Below are 20,617 nucleotides of genomic sequence, written 5' to 3' on the forward strand. Positions count from 1 at the left end.
CACGCGGTAAGTGTTCAGTAAATATAATTGATTGACCGATTGAGGCAAGGGGAGGGGAAGGGAAGGGTATGGATAGGAGACGAATGCACTTTCGAGCGGTTAACGTTGGGCTTTTGCTTTAGGTCTTGATCAGCAAGAAATACTGCCAGAACGAAAGCTCATCAATGCATACTGACTTTTTCCAAGAGTGCTACTGCTTTTGCCATAGCAGGCCCTGAAGGCCTCTTTTTGTTTTTTACGCGGTACTTGGGCGCTTACCGTGTGTTAGGCACCGCACTAAGTGCAGGGGAAGAAACGAGCTAATCGAGTTGGACAATGTCCCGGCCCCACACGGGGCTCAGAGTCTTAAAACCTCTTTTTCCAGATGCGGTAACTGAGGCACAGAGAAGTGAAGTGACTCGCCCGCGGTCACACTTAAGGGGCTCCCTCCCAGTGCTGCACAGGCATTTTGGGGTTCAAATGGGGCAAGTATCCAGCGCTGCGGTGGTCGCCCAGCTTGCTGAGACCCTAGACCCAGACCTCGGCGGGAGAGGCAGCTCCCGGGTGCCCGGCCGGAGCTGTTAACGCCACCAGGCCAGACGGGGCTTAGTTCCCCTGGATCCGTCAATTCAATTAAATTGTATCTACTGAGCGCTTACTAAGTGCTAATCACTGTACTAAGTGCTTGGGAGAGTACAATATAACAAAAGACACATTCCTGCCCACTCGAGCTCACGGTCTAGATGGGGAGACAGACACTGACATACGTAGATATTAAAAAATAAATTACAGATATATGCATACGTGCTGTGGGGATGGGAGGGAGGATGAATAACGGAGCAAGTATGAGCGGTATAGAAGGGAGTGGGAGAAGAGGAGAGGAGGGCTTAGTCAGGGAAGGCTTCTCGGAGGAGATGTGCTTTCAATAAGGCTTTGAAGTGGAGGAGAGCAATTATCCGTCTGATATGAGGAGGGAGGGCATTCCAGGCAAGAGGTAGGATGTGGGTGAGAGGTTGGCGGTGGGGTAGATGAGTTCGAGGTACACTTCAGGGTCACTTCAGGGTACTTACCCGGAGCGTCGGAAATCTTCTTTTTTGCCTCCATAATACAAAATATAATCGTTCACCAACTTCCTATGCCTTGCATACTGAAATAGAGAACTGTTAAGGTTTTTTTCTTGCACCTCTCCTCCCTCTCCTCCTCCCTTTCCTCTTTCTCTTTCTTCTCCTCCTCCCCAGGATTGTTTAAACTCTCCCACTGTTGTCCCTTCTAATCAGCACTGGTTTAAGTCTGATGTACAAGCCTCTATTTCTAAAATGAAATATTACATGCACATGATGATGAGGAGATGAATCCACTTTCATCTAGAATAACCTTGTTTGGACCAGCATGGAGGATTAACTGTGGAACGTGCAGACTGTGATATTTTTAACCTTGATCCTATCACCCGATATTGTTTTACTGTTCACAAACAAGAACCTAAAGCCGAAATGTCTTCCAAGAAGAATGCGATTTCAAGATACATGAAACGGGGCTGCATAAAAAGTGTCATTCTATAGCATACACTCAAATATTTTTAAGACAGGAATAATGTTGACCTTTTAATCATATTCAGGAATGAAATTAAACGCTTTACGTGCACTAGGATTCGTGGCGACAATCAAGTAGGCAGTGAGAGAGCCTCACGAAGTGTGATGCTTCATTTGAAAAATCAAAGGTTAACACAGCCGGAAGGGATCTCATAAGATTCTCAGGGAAACGGAAACAGAATTAAAAACCGTAAGGAAAATGTTAAAAGACCCTGCTGGGTCATGGAAGAGCAACCCTAAACCTCTTGGTCTGAAACAGTAACATGAATTCATAAACAGCCTTTAGAAATCACAGGCACACGAACGACCCTTACAAGGAAACGCAGTTTGCAAGGCAGAAAGCAGGGACAAGGAGGCAGAAATGGGGAGGGGTGAGAAGAAAAGGACGGTGGGACAGAGGAGTAGCCACATGGAATCAGGAAGTGGCCTCCAGGCCCAGGGGCCAGGAATAAGGAGAGAGAAGATAAGGAGAGAGAGCAAATAGTCAAATGAGTACAGACGGAAGATCAGTACTCAACAGATCACTCTCTGCAGGCCCCTCCTAGAGTCCTCTGCTTCCGTCAGAGACAGGGTCTCTTGGACTTAGTTCAGTTACTCTTGGATTTTATTCCAATTCTCTCCCCCACTTTTACTCTTCAGACTCAATAGAGAAGATAGACTTGAAATAACTTGGAGGAGAACTACCCTTTAAGTTCCTCGAAGGAGTTTCCTCTCAAATTTGAAACCAGCGGGTCCGATACCTGGTACGGACGATGAGACCCGTTAAAAGGATACGGCATCCATAGCCAACAGATGAAATCTCCGATTCCTTGCTTCTTCCCTGGGAAAAGAAACGTTACCTTGAATTCAGGGTTAGGCTCTTGTAGTCTTTTTACACATTCAACGTCCACAAACATCCGACTTTACGTTCTTATTCGGAACGAAGAACCAAACTTCAGAAATAAAAAAAGCCCACGGAAGTGAAATAAATACCTATCCAGCTCGACTGCTGCAACTTTGTGGTGCGGCATCTGTCCGAATTTATCTTTCTGAAATGGCTTTCTGAGCAACAATTCTTCACTGCTTGCCCTGGTTAAAAGAAAGAATATTGATGAATTCACGTTTCCCACAAGGTTCACTGCTTTCAGAGGTTGATCGTCTCACATTCCGGATACATCACGAGACTTTATGAAGACACCACACCTATTCTAGTCTTGTCTTCACAAATGACCCTCCTCTGATCTGGACAATTTCAGCTTGTTTTTCTCTGCGTAAATTTTGGCCCCTGTAACATGAGGAGCGGGACTTAGTGGATGGAGTCAGGAGGACCTGGGTTCTAATCTCGGCTCTGCCACACGTCTGCTTGTGTGGTCAAGTCACTTAAAGTCTCTGGGCCTCCTGTGTAAAACGGGCATTAAGACTGGGAGCCCCGTGTGGGACAGGGACTGTGTCTAACCCCGTTAACTTGTATCTACCCCAGCACTTAGAAGAGTGCTTGGCACATAGTAAGCGCTCAACAAGTACCATAATTATTAATTATTACACAACCCGGGTCCCTCCTTTACTCTTTTGGGATGCTTTGAGAGCGCTGGGGGACCTGGGACGAGGAACAGAGTGTGATGCAGGGCACCGGCATCACTTTCGGCCTCCCTGGCCATTGGCTGCCAAATGGGATGGCCAAGGGAGCCCGGTGGGTGGGGGGTGAGGGAGATCTGACCTCTGGATGCAGCCGCCCCCGTCGCCGCCAGATTAAACCTCCCCCACCGGACATAATACCCCCAAAAGACATTAGAAGAGCAACGGAGGAAGACTCAAGACTGCCCTCTGGGTCTCAGGAGAGAAGCCCTGGGGGTAACGTCAAACTGGAAGTAGTCGCGGAAGGAGCCCGGGTCCCGGAAGGCATGGCACTGGGTAGCCCAGCCAGCAGCTGGCGGAAGGCCGTCCGCCTGCCAGCCTTCGGAACACCGGAGGTCTGCCGGCTTCCCAACGCCGGAGGTCTGCCGGCCACTGGCTGCCTGAGAAAGCCCACGAACCTTTCTGAGACTTCAAACGATGGAGGGAGCCTGGCTGAACTGATAAGAACCCTACCTATTGTACCTGTTCTTGAGAGAAAAGGAAGCATCAGAGCGCCAGTCCTCAAAGACACTCGAACATCCCCTAATTCTCAGAAGCTGAAGAGACGTCGCCGCAGGATGACAGGGCTGTCCCCAAACCTGGGGCAGCCTCGGGGTCTCCCCGAATCACTGGCTAGTTGGCGGGCACCCGGAGCCTTCCGGAAGGGCCAGAGAGGCAGCTCGCCAACCTGCTCCCTCCTGAACCTCACAAAGACTAGAGCGAAAGGTAACTGTTGCTAGGAAAAAAAAAATGTCACTTGGACCCCAAGGGCCCTTTCAAATAACAATAATTATAATAACTGGGGGATTTGTGGACTGCTATGTGCCAAGCACTGGGGTAGACAGAAGATAAATCAGGTGGGCCCCAGTCCGTCCCACCTGGGCCTTAGCATCTAAGCAGGAGGGAGGACAGGCCTCGATCGAATCCCCATTTTATGGATGAGGTAACCGAGGCCAGAGAAGTGAAGTGATTTGCCCAAGTCGCACAGCAGGTGAGTGGCAGAGCTGGGATGAGAAGCCCGATCCTCTGACTTCCAGACCTGTGCTCTTTCTGCAAAATAAAAAGAGGAAGTATATTTTGGGTGATGTTGAGGATGACGACGAGTTTACCCCATTCTGCAACAGAACTTGGAGGAACTGTAACGAAGCAAAAGCAGAGCAGCAGCATGGCCTAGTGGAAAGAGCGTGTGGGCTTCAGAGTCGGAAGACCTGGGTTCTAATCCCAGCTCCTCCATTTACCTGCCGTGTGACCTTGGGCAAGTCACTTTACTTCTCTGTCTCAGTTTTCTCAACTGTAAAATGGGGATTTAGTACCTGTTCTCCCTCACGCTTAGACTGGGAGCCTCATGCAGGACCTGACGGTATCTCCCCCAGTGCTTAGAACAGTGCTTGACACATAGTAAGTGCTTACCAAATACAATTATTATTATTATTTTGGCAAGGTGGCTCAAGCTTAACATGTCCTCTAAGATTCAAAATAAAACCATTCTTACGGACAGCCTTCACTATCCTCAACTGGAAAACAATATTTTCAGTCTAGGGTGACTCATGCATGTTGGAAACACGCGGCTTCCAGGAAAGACTCCAACAGGGCGGCTTTCAGAATAAATCAGCAGCATGAACAAGTTAAAAGAGCACAGGCTTGGGAGTCAGAGGACCTGGTTCTACTTCCGGCTCCGCCACTGCCTGCCGTGTGACCTTGGGCAAATCACTTCATTTCTTCTGGGCCTCAGTTACCGCATCTGCAAAACGGGCATTCGATCCCTGAACTCCTACGCTCTGGGCTTCGTGTGGGACAGGGACTACAACTCGATTATCTTATGAGAAGCAGCATAGCTTAGTGGAAAGAGCACAGGCTTGGGAGGCGGAGGTCGTGGGTTCCAATCCCGGCTCTGCCGCTTGTCAGCTGTGTGACTTTGGGCAAGTCACGTAGCTTCTCTGTGCCTCAGTTACCTCATCGGGAAAACGGGGATTAAGACTGTGAGCCCCACGTGGGACAACCTGATTACCTTAAAACAGTGCTTGGCACATAGTAAGCGCTGAACAAATACCATCATCATATCTTGAAACTACTTCCGTGCTTAATTCAGCACATAGTAAGCACTTAACAGAAACATCCCCCCCGCTCCCGCCCAATAATAACAATAATCATTCCGCTTTGAAACGGGACACAGATAGTTTATTGGAAAGGGAATCCACGAAATGGCAGAAACAGTGTTCAAGGGTAGGTAAGGGCTTCCTAGCCACGTGGACTATAATAAAAAGTAAGCAGGAGCCCCAAAGAGAAAAGAGGATGAGCTGCTCTTTCTGAGACTTGAAAAATCTCCCACGGGCCAAGGGTTTGGTACGGTAGCTCTCCTTTCCCTCGTGAGGCAGAACCCAGAGACGCCAATGAAAAGATGGTCCATTTCCCAGGGAGGGACTGGTAACTGGACTCTAAGTTGCCAAATGACAGCTTGGCCGGCAATCTGTCAGCGGTGCCAGGCTGCCTCTCCGTCTGTGGCCAAGTGGCCGGGAAGCGGTCAGGAGGCCACTCCTTGGAGGGGGCACTTGAGGGGAGCGGGCCCAGAGAATGGACGACGCGTTCCTCACGTGGCCTTGTCGGTCTTCTGCTTTGCGAAAAACCGTTCTGTCAACAAACCCGAGACCCGGCATCATCATTCATAGTGAATCCCAGTGTGAGAGCTGTTCGTTCATTCATTCAATCGTATTTCTTGAGCACTTACTCTGTGCCGAGCACTCTACTAAGTGCGTGGGAGAGTAGAGTATAACAACAGACACATTCCCTCCCCACAACGAGCTCACAGGCTGGGGCGGGGACAGACATTAATATACATAAATAAATAAATTACAGATATAGACATCTGTGCTGAGGGTATGGGAGGAGGATAAATGAAGGGAGCGAGTCAGGGCGATGCAGAAGGGAGAGGGAGGAGAGCTTAGTCCTCCAGAGCTTCCTGGAGGAGAGAAGGCTTCTTGGAGAAGAACCGTTGTCCTAAAGTGTGATAGGAGAAGCCATTTTCTATACAGAGACACATTCAGTATGATCCGACGTTAACCATCTGACACGGGATGTTGCTCCCCGCTGCCAAGCCCTGGCGAGGCCCCAACGAGCACTCGCTTCTGCCACCGTGGGGATGGCCATTCCACGCTCTAGCTGGGGTGCACCGACAGGGAACGAGAGAACCTATGCGGGCAAGCTCATCTGGGCACGGGGCATCGAGGTGAAAGGAGAAACCACCTGGCCCCCTGTGCCCACATGTGGCGTTTAGATGCAGCGAGTCCCATTAATGTAGGGTTTCAAAATATCCCAACCCCACGTTAGATGAAAACGAGGTAGTATTCTCATCAGAGGGCGGATTCTTCTCGGATCCCGGACGACAGCTCTGACTCAAAAAAACAAACCGAAAAAAAGGATCTTTCTTATTGACGGGGAAGACAGGACACAAAGAGTGCCTACCTTCCCCACCTAAAACCTGTCTCCCCTTCCCATCCTGGAGCACACCCAGGAAAGAGGAGGGGGGAGGAGGAAAGTCCCCAGGCGTGGCTGTTCCCTTCATGGGGAAGAGAGCAGACCGCAGCATCAGAGAGGCCGTTATCAGGACGGAGCTGGAAGAACACTGCCCCTTCTCAGGGATAGTTACAGGGCCGTTCCCACCACTCTACCCTGAAGGGGCGGGAACCGGGAAGCACCCAGTACATCTTGAAGATGGCCGGCCCAAGCCAAACAAAAGCAAAGTGTTTGCGAAGATTTCCCAGCGGTTTAGTTAACAGAGGGCTATAAGAGGGGGAAAATGAGAGATGCTAGCAGAGCCATCCCTTCCCAACCCTCGTCCAGGAAAGCAATCAATCCACAGTTCCTCCGAGCAGCCTTTGGAGGGGGGAGCTGTGCGATCCAGAATCCTGAAAGCTTTCTACTGGGCAGAGAGCAGCAGGACCCGGCTCCTAATCCCCGTTTCGCCACTTGTCTCCTGTGTGACCTGGACAAGTCACTTCACTTCCTCAACCGTAAACACCTGTTCCCCCTCCTATTTAGACCGTGAGCCCAATGTGGGGCAGGACGGTGCCTGACCTGATTAACTTGCATGTACCCCAGCTTGACAAGTATCATAAGAATTATTGCTTATGAAGAGCCGGGAAGGACAGAGAACAATCCACAGATCACCGGTCTCCGAGCCGGGAGGAGGCAGCTGAACTTCTGCAGAGCAGAGCCAGCGGGCAATAAAGAGACCGGGGCAACGAGCTGACCTGTTCACTGGCCACAGGGACTTTCACGGCTTGTTTCCTGGTGAGTCGCTACAGGACACTATCAATCGGTTGTAGTTATTGAGCGCTAACTGTGTGCAAAGCACTATGCAAAAGCACTTGGGAGAGGACAAGAGAACTATAAAATAGGCAAAATCCCTGCCCATAAGGAGTTCACAGTCTTCAGGGAGCGCACAGTCTAGACATTCGCGGGGATAAAACTTTTTTATAAATACAAATAATTTATTTTTATAAGAATATAATTTTATAATAATATAATTATAATAATAGATAAAATAATTACCTTTTCTTTCCTCTACCAGATTCTCCAGCCGGCTCTTCGTCGCTAAAATCAGAGTCGTAGTCCCCATGGCCGTGGACCTGGAGAAAATAAGTTAAAATGGAAGATTTTTCACACGTTAGGAGGGATATGCTTGCAAAGTAACAACACCGGGTCGAAAAGCTGCACTACAATCTATCAGTGGGTAGTATTTAGTCGGTGCCGACTCCGTGCAGATCGCTGGACTAAGTGCTGGGGAGAGTACAGTAGGGTTAATAGACATGATTTCTACCCTTGAGGGGTTTACAATTTAGTGGAGGAGATAGACACTAAAATGAATTACCGGGAAGGGAAGAAATCGGATTTAGAGATAAGTACGTAAACGCCTGGATGCCGTGGAAGAGTCGCAAGTGGCAACAGAGGGGGAAATGCGGTGGGGAGATTCATCAGGGAAGGTCTCCGCTCCTGGAGAAGACGTGCTCTCAGAAGATCTTCGAGGATGGGGAGAGCAGTGGACTGTGAACAGGGAGGAAGGGCCTGGAGGGAGACAGCGTAAGCAGGGGGTCGACAGCCGAGAGCCATTACAATACAGTTTCACCACACACGACTTGGGGCAGCAGAATTGACTACTTAAGTACTAGTTTTGTAGAATCAAAATCCCCTTTTTAATGGGTCATAGGATCATAGTCCTTCAAGGTGACTGCCAAGTCAGTCGATCAGTGGTATGCATTGAGTACTTACTGTGTGCAGAGCACTGTACTAAACCCTTGGGAGAGGACAATACCTTATAGTTGGTAGACGTTAAAATGTGCCTCCAAGAAATCTACCCGGACTATGCTAGACACATGGGACTGACTCACTGGGGGAAAGAACTTGATTCCGCAATTAATAATGTTGGTATTTGTTAAGCGCTTACTATGTGCCGAGCACTGTTCTAAGCGCGTCCCACGTGGGGCTCACAGTCTTAATACCCATTTTACAGACGAGGTAACTGAGGCACCGAGAAGTCAAGCGACTTGCCCAAAGTCACACAGCTGACAAGTGGCCGATCCAGGATTCGAACCCATGACCTCTGACTCCAAAGCCCGGGCTCTTTCCACTGAGCCACGCTGCTTCTCTAATTGCCCTCGTGAGTTCTGTGGTGATAAAATAACATTTAGTGGAGGGAACCTGCCTCATTTTTCTAGTAGCACTAAAAACCCACTGTCCATTCCCAGACGTTGGCCAGAGTCCGACACTGGATTGCTTCTAGAACATCTCTCTTCACTGCCATGAAGGGCATCACGTCCGTGACACGGGAAATGGGAGAGTGACAACTTTACCGGCTCATCAAAAATACTCTGGTTTTCCGATAGATCCATTTATAAGAGCTGTTTTACTCTCCTTCTTGTTATCTTCTTGGGGAATTTCAGGGCTGGCCTTAGCTGACTATCCATCATTCAGTTGTTCAAGCAGTCTGGAACCACGCCACCGTCGCTACCGACGTGCGGCTGACGGGCAAAACCTGGGGATTTCTTTGATTCCTGCCCCACTGCGGGGCTCCCCTCCACCTGGCTGCTGCATTTCCTCCGCAAGCCTCTCCCACAGAAAGTCATTTCTTTCCGCTTGTCCCTTCAAGAAGACTTTCCACCCAAAATACCTTTTCCCGCAGAAATGAGACCCCTCTTTTTCTACTGGTAAAACCAACCCTCCTGAAGACCGAAGGAGATTAAAAGATGACGTCTTTATCAATAAATCAATAACAGGCAAGAGCTAAAAACTGCCAAGAATGCTATTAATCAGTAGGTGGTATCTATTGGGTGCCTGAGAGTAAAATCGCATCTCCTCCCAGAGGCCTTCCCTGACTAAGCTCTCACTACCAATATTAATATTTGCCCTCCCTTCTGCACCCCTTGAGCACTCACCCTCCCCACATATGTCCATGTCTTTATTCTCTGCCTCGTTCCACACCTGTAATTTATTTTAATGTCTGTCCCCCCAGCTAGACTGTAAGCTCCTCGTGGGTACAGTAACATGTCTACCTACTTTGTTATACACTGTATTTCCCCGTGCACTTAATTCAGTGCTCTGCACACAGTAAACATTCAATAAATACCACTGATTCCTGTCCTAGGTGCTTAGGAGAGTCTAAGAGAAGCAAGACACAGGCTCCCCGCCCTCAAGGAGCTCAGAATCTAAAAAGCTACAGATTACACTAGTGAAGCACTGTGGCCTAGAGGATGGAGCAAGGGCCTGGGAGTCAGAAGGACCTGGGTTCTAATCCTAGAATCACTCGTTCTGCTGCGGGACCTTGGACAAGTCACTTCACTTCTCTGTGCCTCAGTTACCTCAGCTATAAAATGGGAATAAGACTGTGAGTCCCATGTGACTCGCCTTCTGTGGGACCTTGGACGACTCACTTCACTTCTCTGTGCCTCAGTTACCTCAGCTGTAAAATGGGGATAAAAGACTGCGAGGCCCACGTGACTTGCCTGCTGTGGGACCTTGGACCTATCACTTCACTTCTCTGTGCCTCAGTTACCTCAGCTACAAAATGGGGATAAGACTGTGAGTCCCAGGTGACACATGGACCGCATCCAACCTGATTATAATCTGCATGGTATTTAGGAAGCGCTCCACAAATACCATAAAAATAAAAAACGTAAGATGAAATGGTAACATTTATTTATTCGTATTAGTGTCTGTCCCTCCCCCTAGACTGGAAGCGTCTTATGGACAGGGAACGAGTTCGCTAATTCCGTTGTGTCGTACTCTCCCAAGTGCTTAGCACAGTGCTCTGCGCATGGTAAGTGCTCAATAAATACGATCGATCGAACAGCATTACGTGGCGTCCCTAGCTCAGTTTATCAGGTAGACTTACTTGGATGTAATAGAGGACCTAAATGCAGAGTCCACACGCAAGAAATGTTAAATATTAATGATATCGAAGGATGTACGGAAATCTTTCCCTCCCCCAATCACTCATCATATCATCTATATAGTAATGAAGAAAACTTGAACCCAAACGTGAAGTCATTTCCTGGACATAAATCAAAGGGAGAATTAGACCCGCTCAGTGCAGCCAGATCGTGTTCGTACTCGGCATTTTGACTAGAACTGGAAGATGGCATTGGGAAATCTGCTGCCAGACAGCTAAACCTGCCTGAGTACAGCGCGATGAAGCACTGGAAGAAACGCTTGCCCACCCGCTCACGTGTGGGCAGCACCCGGGAGGGTATTTCAGCAAGAGTGTTCAATAATATTAATAATAAAAACTGTGGTGTTTCTCAATCGTTTGCTCTGTGCCAAGCACTGTACTAAACCCTGGGGTAGAGACAAGATAATCGGGTCCCTTGTGAGGCTCACGATCTAGGTAGGAGGGAGAGCAGGTATTAAATCTCCTATGGAACGGAAGTCCAGAGAAGTGAAGTGACATCCAAGGACACAAATATTTTTATTACCCTATTTATTTTGTTAATGAGGTGTACATCCCCTTGATTCTATTTATTGTGACTAAGTTGTCTTGTGTTTTGTCCATCTGTCTCCCCTGATTAGACTGTAAGGCCGTCAATGGGTGGGGACTGTCTCTATCTGTTGCCGAATTGTCCACTCCAAGCGCTTAGTACAGTGCTCTGACCTTAGTAAGCGCTCAATAAATACTAATGAATGAAAGTGGTTGAGCTGGAATTAGAACCCAAGTCCTCTGCCTCCCAGACCCAGGTTTTTTTCTACTAGACCCCGCTGTCTCGGGTGGGTGGGCGGGCCAGCCGGCAGGCGGATGCCCCCTGGACGCACCTTACTGCCAGTTCAGTGTTTCCTCCCCCCATAGTCAGGAAGTTCCTCCTGAGGCTCAACCGAAACCTCTCCCGCTTGAACCGCAGCCCAGCCGCGGCTCATATTCAGCCCTCAGTGGCCACAGTGAACAACTGGTCTAAGCCCTCTTCGGAAAATCCTCTCAGCTGTCTCCTTTGCAGACCAAACCCTAACCTTAACCCTTCTGCCCGAGCCCATTTTCCAACCTTCTCTGACTCTCCTCTGCTGCCGCCAGACCCCCTCCACGGTGTCCACATTCTGCCTCAAATGCGGTGGTCGGTGGTCACGGTAAATAGAATCAAGGGGATGTACACCTCATTAACAAAATCAATAGGGTAATAAAAATATTTGTGTCCTTGGACAAGTCACTTCTCATCTCTGGACCTCAGTTCGATAGGGGATTTAATTCCTGCTCTCCCTCCTACCTAGAACGCTCACGTCTGGATTTCGGACTCCTGTCCGGTCGACCCTCCCATTCCACTGGAAGCTCCTCAAGGGCAGAGAGCAGATCCATCGTATGTTTCCAAGCTCTCGGAACTGCACCCTGCAGTCAGCGGGCAACCAGTTCAGCCTTCGGCACTGAGTATTTAATAGCATTTATTCGCCCACTCCACTGAGAACAGAAAGGGAAGAAATGGGCTTAGATCGAACGATCTGAATAGACTGGCTTTACGGCGGGGGGGGGGGGGGGGGGGGGGGCATTTGGGTTTGTCTTCCTTCGATCGCGAAGGGACTGCTGTATCTTCTTCTCCTAATTCTCCACACTGCCAAGGACGGTCACTATCCGAAATACAAAGACGACCGCCACGCTGCTGATACTGACGCCCCACAGACCACACATTATCGTGACCGCGATCAGGATTACGGTTATTATTATTAGAACCAGAAATTCCCAAGAGTGAGAGTTGTTAACGTGGGAATGGGCCTTACGGAGACACTGGAATCCCCATCCTCAGGGCCTCTCTGAAAGAGCCCACGGCTCATCGCGTTGGAATGGTTTTCATGAGTCCGGTCTGAGAGCTAGAAGAAAGAGCCACCATAGGATAAAGGGTTAAGCTCTGGGCCAAACAGGAAAAAATCCTTTGTGCTAGGGGGACCACATTCCCTTCATTCCCTACCCTGAGTCCAACCTAGATAATCTATTTAACAGCTTTCCGGTGGTTAGCCGATGGTTATCCGGGCAGCCTCGGGGAATTGGTAAGCGATGGGCAGACACAGGCAGGCAAAAGAGAGGCTGAGGGAAGGCTGATGTGCAAATCAAGCTTAAAACCCATATGTGTCATCTGTGGTGGGACAACAATCTGGAAGAAATTGCAGGCTCCCGGACTGCCTCCGAACCCAAACCTGCCATACTCTCCCAGAACCGGGTTTCGCTTGATGCAGATCCTCACCCGCTCCTCCTCCAACCTCTCTGCCCGCTCCTTCTCGGCTGGGTTCACCAGCTGCCCTCTCGGCCACTAACAGTCGATTCTGCTGCGGGTTCACCGCTCTTCACCGCTCTGGAGAAGCAGCGTGGCTTAGTGGAAAGAGCACGGGCTTTGGAGTCAGGGCTCATGAGTTCGAATCCCAGCTCTGCCACTTGTCGGCTGTGTGACTGTGGGCAAGTCACTGAACTTCTCTGTGCTTCAGTTCCCTCATCTGTAAAATGGGGATTAAGACTGTGAGCCCCACGTGGGACAACCTGATTCCCCTATGTCTACCCCAGCGCTTAGAACAGTGCTCGGCACATAGTAAGCGCTTAACAAATACCAACATTATTATTATTATTATTATTATTCTCCTGCTGCTGCCATCCCCGGGGAGCTCGCCCGCTCTCGTGATCCCCCTTCATGGACGATTCCAGTGAAATACCCCGAAATCTATTAGACCCCCCCCACACAAGAGGCTCCACATCCCAGTCGGAAGCGCGACAGAGATGACCGTTTTACAAGTAAAACTAACGGCATTCTTCTTCTGTCCTCTCACCCGAATATCAAGGGATGAGGAGCGGGCTGTTAAATCTTTTAACTATCTACGGGGCTTGGTCTGAGTGGAGAGATTATTAGCCACTGGATGGCGATTCTATGGAAAACGTTTAGTCCCCGCTTTTAATATTTCATAACGCGCCCAAGGACACTGAAATGGACGAAAACTCAGTGGTCTCTCTCTTATTTGTTCACTTCCTAGGCTGAGTTTAGTCTGCAGTGAAGCAGAAGCAGCTCAGCTTCTGTTGGAAATTAGGAGTGGGCGGGAAAGCGGTACTTTCAACACCTTTTGATGGGGGCTAATTTAGGAGCTGAAGGATAGGGTATTGCCGTTCATTTTACAAGACTGACTCACCAGTGCAGCTCTCTTTGACCCAGCTGAGGACGTAGGCCTTTGCTAAAATATAAGTTGGCTGTTCTCCTTCGTCCAGAGTTCCGGCGGCAGGCAGTTTAATTAAATATTTTAATTAAAATATGAAGGTTTAACTGTCACTTAGGTTAGGAATTTGGCACTCTTCAGCACCAGTTCAGCCACTGTGCCCTGAGCTCATCAACCTGCCGAGAGTCGAGAGGCCGGGAGGTCAGCGAGAAGGCTGATGCACGGGGGAAGAGGAAGAGCGTTTCGATCAGCGTGCCGGCAGTTTAGATGGGGAGGAAAGGGTGGATTCTAGAGGAGGGACGGTAGAACTGAAAGGATTCTGTCACACGCTGATTGCGTGGGTTGAATGAGAGAGACGAGATGGGGATAATGTCCAGGTCGCAGACATGGGGGGGGGGGATGGTGGTGGTGTCTACAGTGATGCAAAAGCCTGGGGGAGGACAGGGTTTGGGTGAGAAGATAAGGGCACTGTACCCAGTGGGCACTCAATAAATCGCATCATTTATTATTTCTAGCAGTGTGGTCTTGTGGCCCAGAGCTCGGGCCTGGAAGTCAGAAGGCCCTGGGTTCTAATCCCGGCTCCGCCAACGGTCGGCCGTGTGATCTGGGGCAAGTCATTTCACTCCTCCGTGCTTCAGTCACCTCATCTGATTAAGACTGTGAGCCCCGTGCGGGACAGGGACCGGGTCCAACCTGACAACCTTGTATCGGCCCCACTGCTTAATACAGTGCCTGGCACATAGTCGGTGCTTAACCAATTCCACAAGTATTATTATTATTATTACTACGATCACACTGGCTCCATACACAAGAATCCTGGCCGGAAGACAGCGATATGCCAAAAATGTCCTCAGAACCTAATCTAACCACAGAAAACTTTCTACCATACAGAGTTGCGGCACTCAACACTTCGGCGGGGGACAGAAAAGAGGAGCGGAGGGGGGCAGGTCCGCTACCAATCAGTGACGCTTACTGTGTGTGGAACACTCTACCCAAGAACTTGGAAAAGTCCAAGACAGCAGACTTGGTGGACGGGTCCTCTGCTCCCAACGACTGCATTTTAAAGGAGAAAGCGATCTGAGGACGTGGGCTCTCATCCCGGCTCCATCACTTGTCTGCTGCGTGACCTCGGACAAGTCACTTAACTTCTCCGTGCCTCAGCTACCTCGCCTGTAAAATGGGGATTAAGGCTGTGAGCCCCAGGAGGGACAACCCGATTACCTTGCACCTACCCTAGCACTTAAATACCGTAATTATTATTATTATTATCGGGCTGCAAGAGGTTCTCTCTGTCAGGGACAGTCCCCCCTCGCGGATGGCCTCTCAGCATGAGCCCAGCCCCATCTTTGCCCTCAAAGAAAATTTAAAGAAAGGGGCCAACCGTCCCAGGGGAGATCAGCCGGGCCGCTCTGCAAAGTTTAAGCGAGACCTGGAGGACTGCGGTCATCCTCATCATTAACGGTGTTAATCGAGCACTTACTGTGTGCAGAGCACTGTACTGAGCACTTGGGAGAGAACGGTCCAACCGAGTCGAGAGCGACGTTCCCTGGTCCTATCCAACCTTCCCGCCAGCCGGGAAGCCTGGATTCCCCCCCAACCCCCGCACCCCGCATCCACTCCCCGGATCGCCGCTTGGTACGTTGCTCTGCACACAGTGGTGCGCCTAAACGTCCGTCTCCCCCGGTGGGTTAGGGGAAACGCGCAGCTCTCTGAGTCAACCGGCGGCTGCGTGAAGGAGCCGAGCACTGGCAAGACCACGTCCTAGGGAACGGAAAGAGGAAACGCAACATCAAATACTGGGGAGAATAATGAGAGTGTTTAGGGTGGAGAGGGTGGGGATCAAAGGAAGAGGGGTGAGGAAGGTGAGATCAGAGAAGAGGGGCTCGGGAAAGGGTGATGGGAGTTGAGGGGCCGGGGAAGAGGAGACGGGGTCCGGCCTTATGGACTTGGCTTAAGGGCTTAATAGTATTTTATAAATGATTAATTTATATCAATATCTATCTACCCTATGGGATCACCTCCCCATTTCCCACAGTACTCTCCCATTTCCCCTACCAGTAATGCGTCTGGCAGGGATAGTAACCACCAACTCCGCTGTACTGAACTCTCCCTAATATGATGCTCTGCACACAGTAAGTGTTCAATAAATACCACTGATAGATCGAAGAGGTGGAGAGGAGGGGCTAGAAGTGAGGGGAGTGGGGGCTGGAGGGGCAGTTGGGGAGAGGTGGAGGGGGCGGACGCAGGGAGGAGGGATGGGCATTTAGGGAGAGGGGGATTGGGAAGGGGCGGGCTCAGGGAAGAAGGGTGGGCACCTGGGGAAAGAAGGAGGGAGGAGGAGGCCGGGGGGAGTCTAAGGGAGGAGGGATGGGCGGCCGGGTAGAGGAGGGAGGAGGGAGTGGGCTCCAGAAGGAGGGGAGGGCAGTAGGGAAGAGGCCGCGGGCACAGGGAGGAGGAATGGGCCCTTGGAAGAGGGGTGGGCAGTCTGGGAGAGGAGGACGGAGGTGGGCCAGGGAGTCAGGGAGGATGAAGGAGCGACGGGGAAGAGGAGGAGAGAGGAAGGGCGGGGCAGGGAGGATGGAGGAGCAATGGGGATGAGGAGAGAGGAAGGGCGGGGCAGGGAGGAGGCGCGGGCACTGAGGGAGGGGAGGAGGGATGGGTACTCGGAGAGGGGAGTGGGGAGCAGGTCGGGCTTTGGGGGGAATGATCAGGGAGGAGGAGGAAGAAGGGGTGAGGTCAGGGAACAGGAGTGGGCAGGAGAGGAGGAGGGATGAGGGAGAGGGAACAGGGTCCATAGTCGGGGAGAGAAGGACATGATCGGGGAGGAGGGACGGGCGGTATCATTCATTTACTCAACCGCATTTATCCAACGTCCACTCTGTGAGGAGCACTGTACTAAGCACTTGGGAGAGTACAGTACAACAATAAACAGACACCATTCCCCGCCCACAACGAGCTCACGGTTTAGAGGGGAGAGAGAGACTCCTTCAACCGTATTTACTGAGCGCTGACTGTGTGCAGAGCACCGTACTGAGCGTTGGGAGCGTCCAATTCGGCAACAGGGACGATCCCTACCCAACAACGGGGTCACGGTCTAGAAGGGCATCACTATAAATACTTAAATTACAAATACGGAGGGGGGAGGAGGAGGGGGAAGGAGGGATGAGGGAGAGGACTCGGCAGGGGCTCCTGGTTGGGAAGAGGAGGAGAGGCAGGACTCAGGGAGGAAGGGGTGAGGGAGAGGGGTCAAGGAGCGGGGTGGACGGCTGGGGAGAGGAGCAGGGAGGAGTGGGTTGGCTCGGGGAGGAAGGGAGGTCTCGGGGAGCTGGGGTGGACGGCCTGGGAGAGGTGTGAGCCCCTCTTCTAGGCTGTGAACCCGTCTCCTAGACCGGGAGCCCGTCGTTGGCTAGGGATTGTCTCTATGTGCTGCCAAATTGTACTTTCCAACCGCTTAGTACAGTGCTCAGTTCTCACTCTAGGCTTCAAGGCTCTCCATCACCTTGCCCCTTCCTACCTCTCCTCCCTTTTCTCTTTCCACCGCCCACCCCGCACGCTCCGCTCCTCTGCCGCCCACCTCCTCACCGTCCCTCGGTCTCCCCTATCCCGCCGTCGACCCCCGGGCCACGTGCTCCCGCGGTCCTGGAACGCCCTCCCTCCTCACCTCCGCCAAACTCATTCTCTTCCCCTCTTCAAAACCCTACTTAAAGCTCACCTCCTCCGAGAGGCCTTCCCAGACTGAGCTCCCCTTTTCCCTCTGCTCCCTCTACCCCCACCTTCACCTCTCCGCAGCTAAACCCTCTTCTCCCCGCTTTCCCTCTGCTCCTCCCCCTCTCCCGTCCCATCCCCTCGGCACTGTACTCCGCTCGACTGTATATATCTTCCTTACCCTATTTATTTTGTTAATGAGATGTACATCACCCTGATTCTATTGATTTGCTATTGTTTTAATGAGATGTTCTTCCCCTCGATTCTATTTATTGCCACTGTTCTTGTCTGTCCGTCTCCCCCGATTAGACCGTGAGCTTGTCAAAGGGCAGGGACGGTCTCTCTCTGTTACCGATTTGTACATTCCAAGCGCTTAGTACAGTTCTCTGCACATAGTAAGCGCTCAGTAAATATTATTGAATGAATGAATGCTCAGCACGCAGTAAGCGCTCAATAAATACGACTGAATGAATGAATGAATGAATGGAGGACAGAGCGGCCCAGAGAGGAGGAAGCAGAGGTGGGCAGTCGGGGAGGAGAGGAGGAAGAATAGGTGGGCTTCAAAGCCTTATTGAAGGCCCGTCTCCTCCAAGGGGCCTTCCCTGACTGAACCCCCCCTTTCCGCTTCTCCCACTTCCTTTGTTCGTGGCTTAGTAGCAAGGAGGTCGTGGGTTCCAATCCCGGCTCCGCCATTTGTCTGCTGTGTGACCTGGGGCCAGTCCCTTCACTTCTCTGGGCCTCGGTCACCTCATCTCTAAAATGGGGGTGAAGCCTGGGAGCCCCACGTGGGACCACCTGACTACCCTGCCTCTCCCCCAGCGCCTAGAATGGTGCTCGGTAAGCGCTTAACAAACACCACCATTATGATTGATTAAGGATGAATTATTATTCCCTGTCCCGCAGCACTCGCGTCCCCATCTTTAATTTAGGTATTTATATTCACGTCCGTCTCCCCCCTCTAAACTTTAATGAAAATAATGGTATTTGGTAAGCGCTTCCTATGGGCGAAGCACTGTTCTAAGCGCTCAGGGGAGAGGCAGGGTAATCGGGGTGCCAACGTGGGGCTCACAGCTTAGAACAGTGCTCTGCACATAGTAAGCGCTTAACAAATACCAACGTTATTATTTGCCCTACTGAGAGCTCACCTCCTCCAGGAGGCCTTCCCAGACTGAGCCCTCCCTTTCCCTCTGCTCCTCCTCCCCTCCCCATTCCTCCTTCTCCCTCCCTCTGCTCTTCCCCCTTCCCGGCCCCACATCACTGTGCATATTTGTATATATTATTTATTAATCTATTTATTTTGCTAATGAGGGGGATAGATCTATGATTCTATTTATCTTAATGATACCGACGCCAGGCAACTTGTTTTGTTCTCTTTTGCTTTGCCGTCTGTCTCCCCCTTTTAGACCGTGATCCTGTCGTTGGGCAGGGACTGTCTCTATCTGTTGCCGAATTGCACATTCCAAGCGCTTAGTCCAATGCACTGCACACAGTCTGCGCTCAATAAATCCGACTGACTGAATGAATTTGACAGAGGAGGTAAACTGAGGCCCAGAGACGTTAACTCGAGGTGGGCAGGGAGTGCTCAGTCCAGTGCTCTGCACACAGTAGGCGCTCAATAAATATGACTGACTGACAAGCAGCGTGGCTCAGTGGCAAGAGCCCGGGCTTGGGAGTCGGAGGTCATGGGTTAGAATCCCGGCTCTGCCACTTGGCAGCTGTGTGACTGTGGGCAAGTCACTTCTCTGGGCCTCAATTCCCTCATCTGTCAAATGGGGATTAACTGTGAGCCTCACGTGGGACCACGTGATGACCCTGTATCTCCTCCAGCGCTTAGAACAGTGCTCTGCACATAGTAAGCACTTAAACACCAACATTTCTTTTTTTCCTCTGGGCCTCAGTGACCTCATCTGGAAAATGGGGATGAAGACTGTGGGCCTCACGTGGGACCACCTGATGACCCTGCATCTCCCCCAGCGCTTAGAACAGCGCTCTGCACATAGGAAGCGCTTAACAAACATCAACATTTCTTTTTTCCTCTGGGCCTCAGTTCCCTCCTCTGGAAAATGGGGATTAAAGCCTGTGAGCCTCACGTGAGACCACCTGATGACCCTGCATCTCCCCCAGCGCTTAGAACAGTGCTCTGCACATAATAAGCGCTTAATAATAATAATAATAATGTTGGTATTTGTTAAGCGCTTACTATGTGCAGAGCACTGTTCTAAGCGCTGGGGTAGACACAGGGGAATCAGGTTGTCCCATGTGGGGCTCACAGTCTTCATCCCCATTTTACAGATGAGGGAACTGAGGCACAGAGAAGTTAAGGGACTTGCCCACAGTCACACAGCCGACAAGTGGCAGAGCTGGGATTCGAACTCATGACCTCTGACTCCAAAGCCCATGCTCTTTCCACTGAGCCATGCTGCTTAACAAATACCAACAAATACCAACATTATTATTATTATGAATGGGGGAATGAATTACTGAATGAATGAACGAATGAATGAATGAGAGGGACGAGAGCTCCCCCTTCCGGCGGCGGCTGGAACTCACGGCTCTGGCGCGCATGCGCGGCGGCTCCATCGCGGCGGCGGCCGTTGCCGCGGCCCCCGGCCCTGCGGCTTCCCCCACGGCGGCGCCGACTGTCACGACGGGGCCCCTATCGCGACAGGAGGGCCCCCCGAGCGACACCGGAAGAGGTCCGGAGCCGGCGGCCCGACCGGGCGCGACCCGAGCGGCACCGGAAGGGGTCGGCGCCCCGTCCGTCCCCTTAGAGGGTCCGGCCGGAAACAGGTGCAGAGACGCCACGGGCCGGAGGGCACCGCGGGTCGCACCTGCAGGGGCCGGGGGCCCGAGACGTTCGCAGCCGCGTCCTTCGGCGGAGGGGGATGCGCGGCGATGCGGGCAGTGCCCGCATCCCTTCGGTTCCGCCGCTAAAAGACCGACCGGAAGCGGAAGTGGTGGGAAATGGGCAAGCGCGCCCCGCCGCCCCCCCCCCCCGCGTCCGCCCGAAAAAGGGCCGGCGGGAAACGGAGGCCGGAGACAAAAGGGCCGCCCTTCCTCACCGTCCCCCGCTCTCTCCTATCCCACTTTCC

The 20,617-nt window shown here is 51.4% G+C and overlaps 1 protein-coding gene across 1 annotated transcript in view; it reads right to left on the bottom strand.

Annotated features, from left to right (window-relative positions):
• The window catches only part of LOC100076175 (protein FRA10AC1), a 51,568-nt gene extending 31,169 nt beyond the window's left edge, over positions 1-20,399 (bottom strand). The window contains exons 1-5 of the mRNA XM_029061094.2: positions 20,076-20,399; positions 7,710-7,786; positions 2,541-2,636; positions 2,343-2,388; positions 1,050-1,126 (exon numbers count right to left, since the gene is read on the bottom strand). Coding sequence (XP_028916927.1) covers positions 1,050-1,126; positions 2,343-2,388; positions 2,541-2,636; positions 7,710-7,786; positions 20,076-20,105 — 326 coding nt within the window. The 5' untranslated portion in view covers positions 20,106-20,399. The remainder of the gene's footprint in view (positions 1-1,049; positions 1,127-2,342; positions 2,389-2,540; positions 2,637-7,709; positions 7,787-20,075) is intronic.
• Between the last annotated feature and the right edge of the window lie 218 nt (positions 20,400-20,617).

Source organism: Ornithorhynchus anatinus, chromosome 3 (assembly GCF_004115215.2).
Source record: "Ornithorhynchus anatinus isolate Pmale09 chromosome 3, mOrnAna1.pri.v4, whole genome shotgun sequence".
Classification (NCBI taxonomy): domain Eukaryota; kingdom Metazoa; phylum Chordata; class Mammalia; order Monotremata; family Ornithorhynchidae; genus Ornithorhynchus; species Ornithorhynchus anatinus.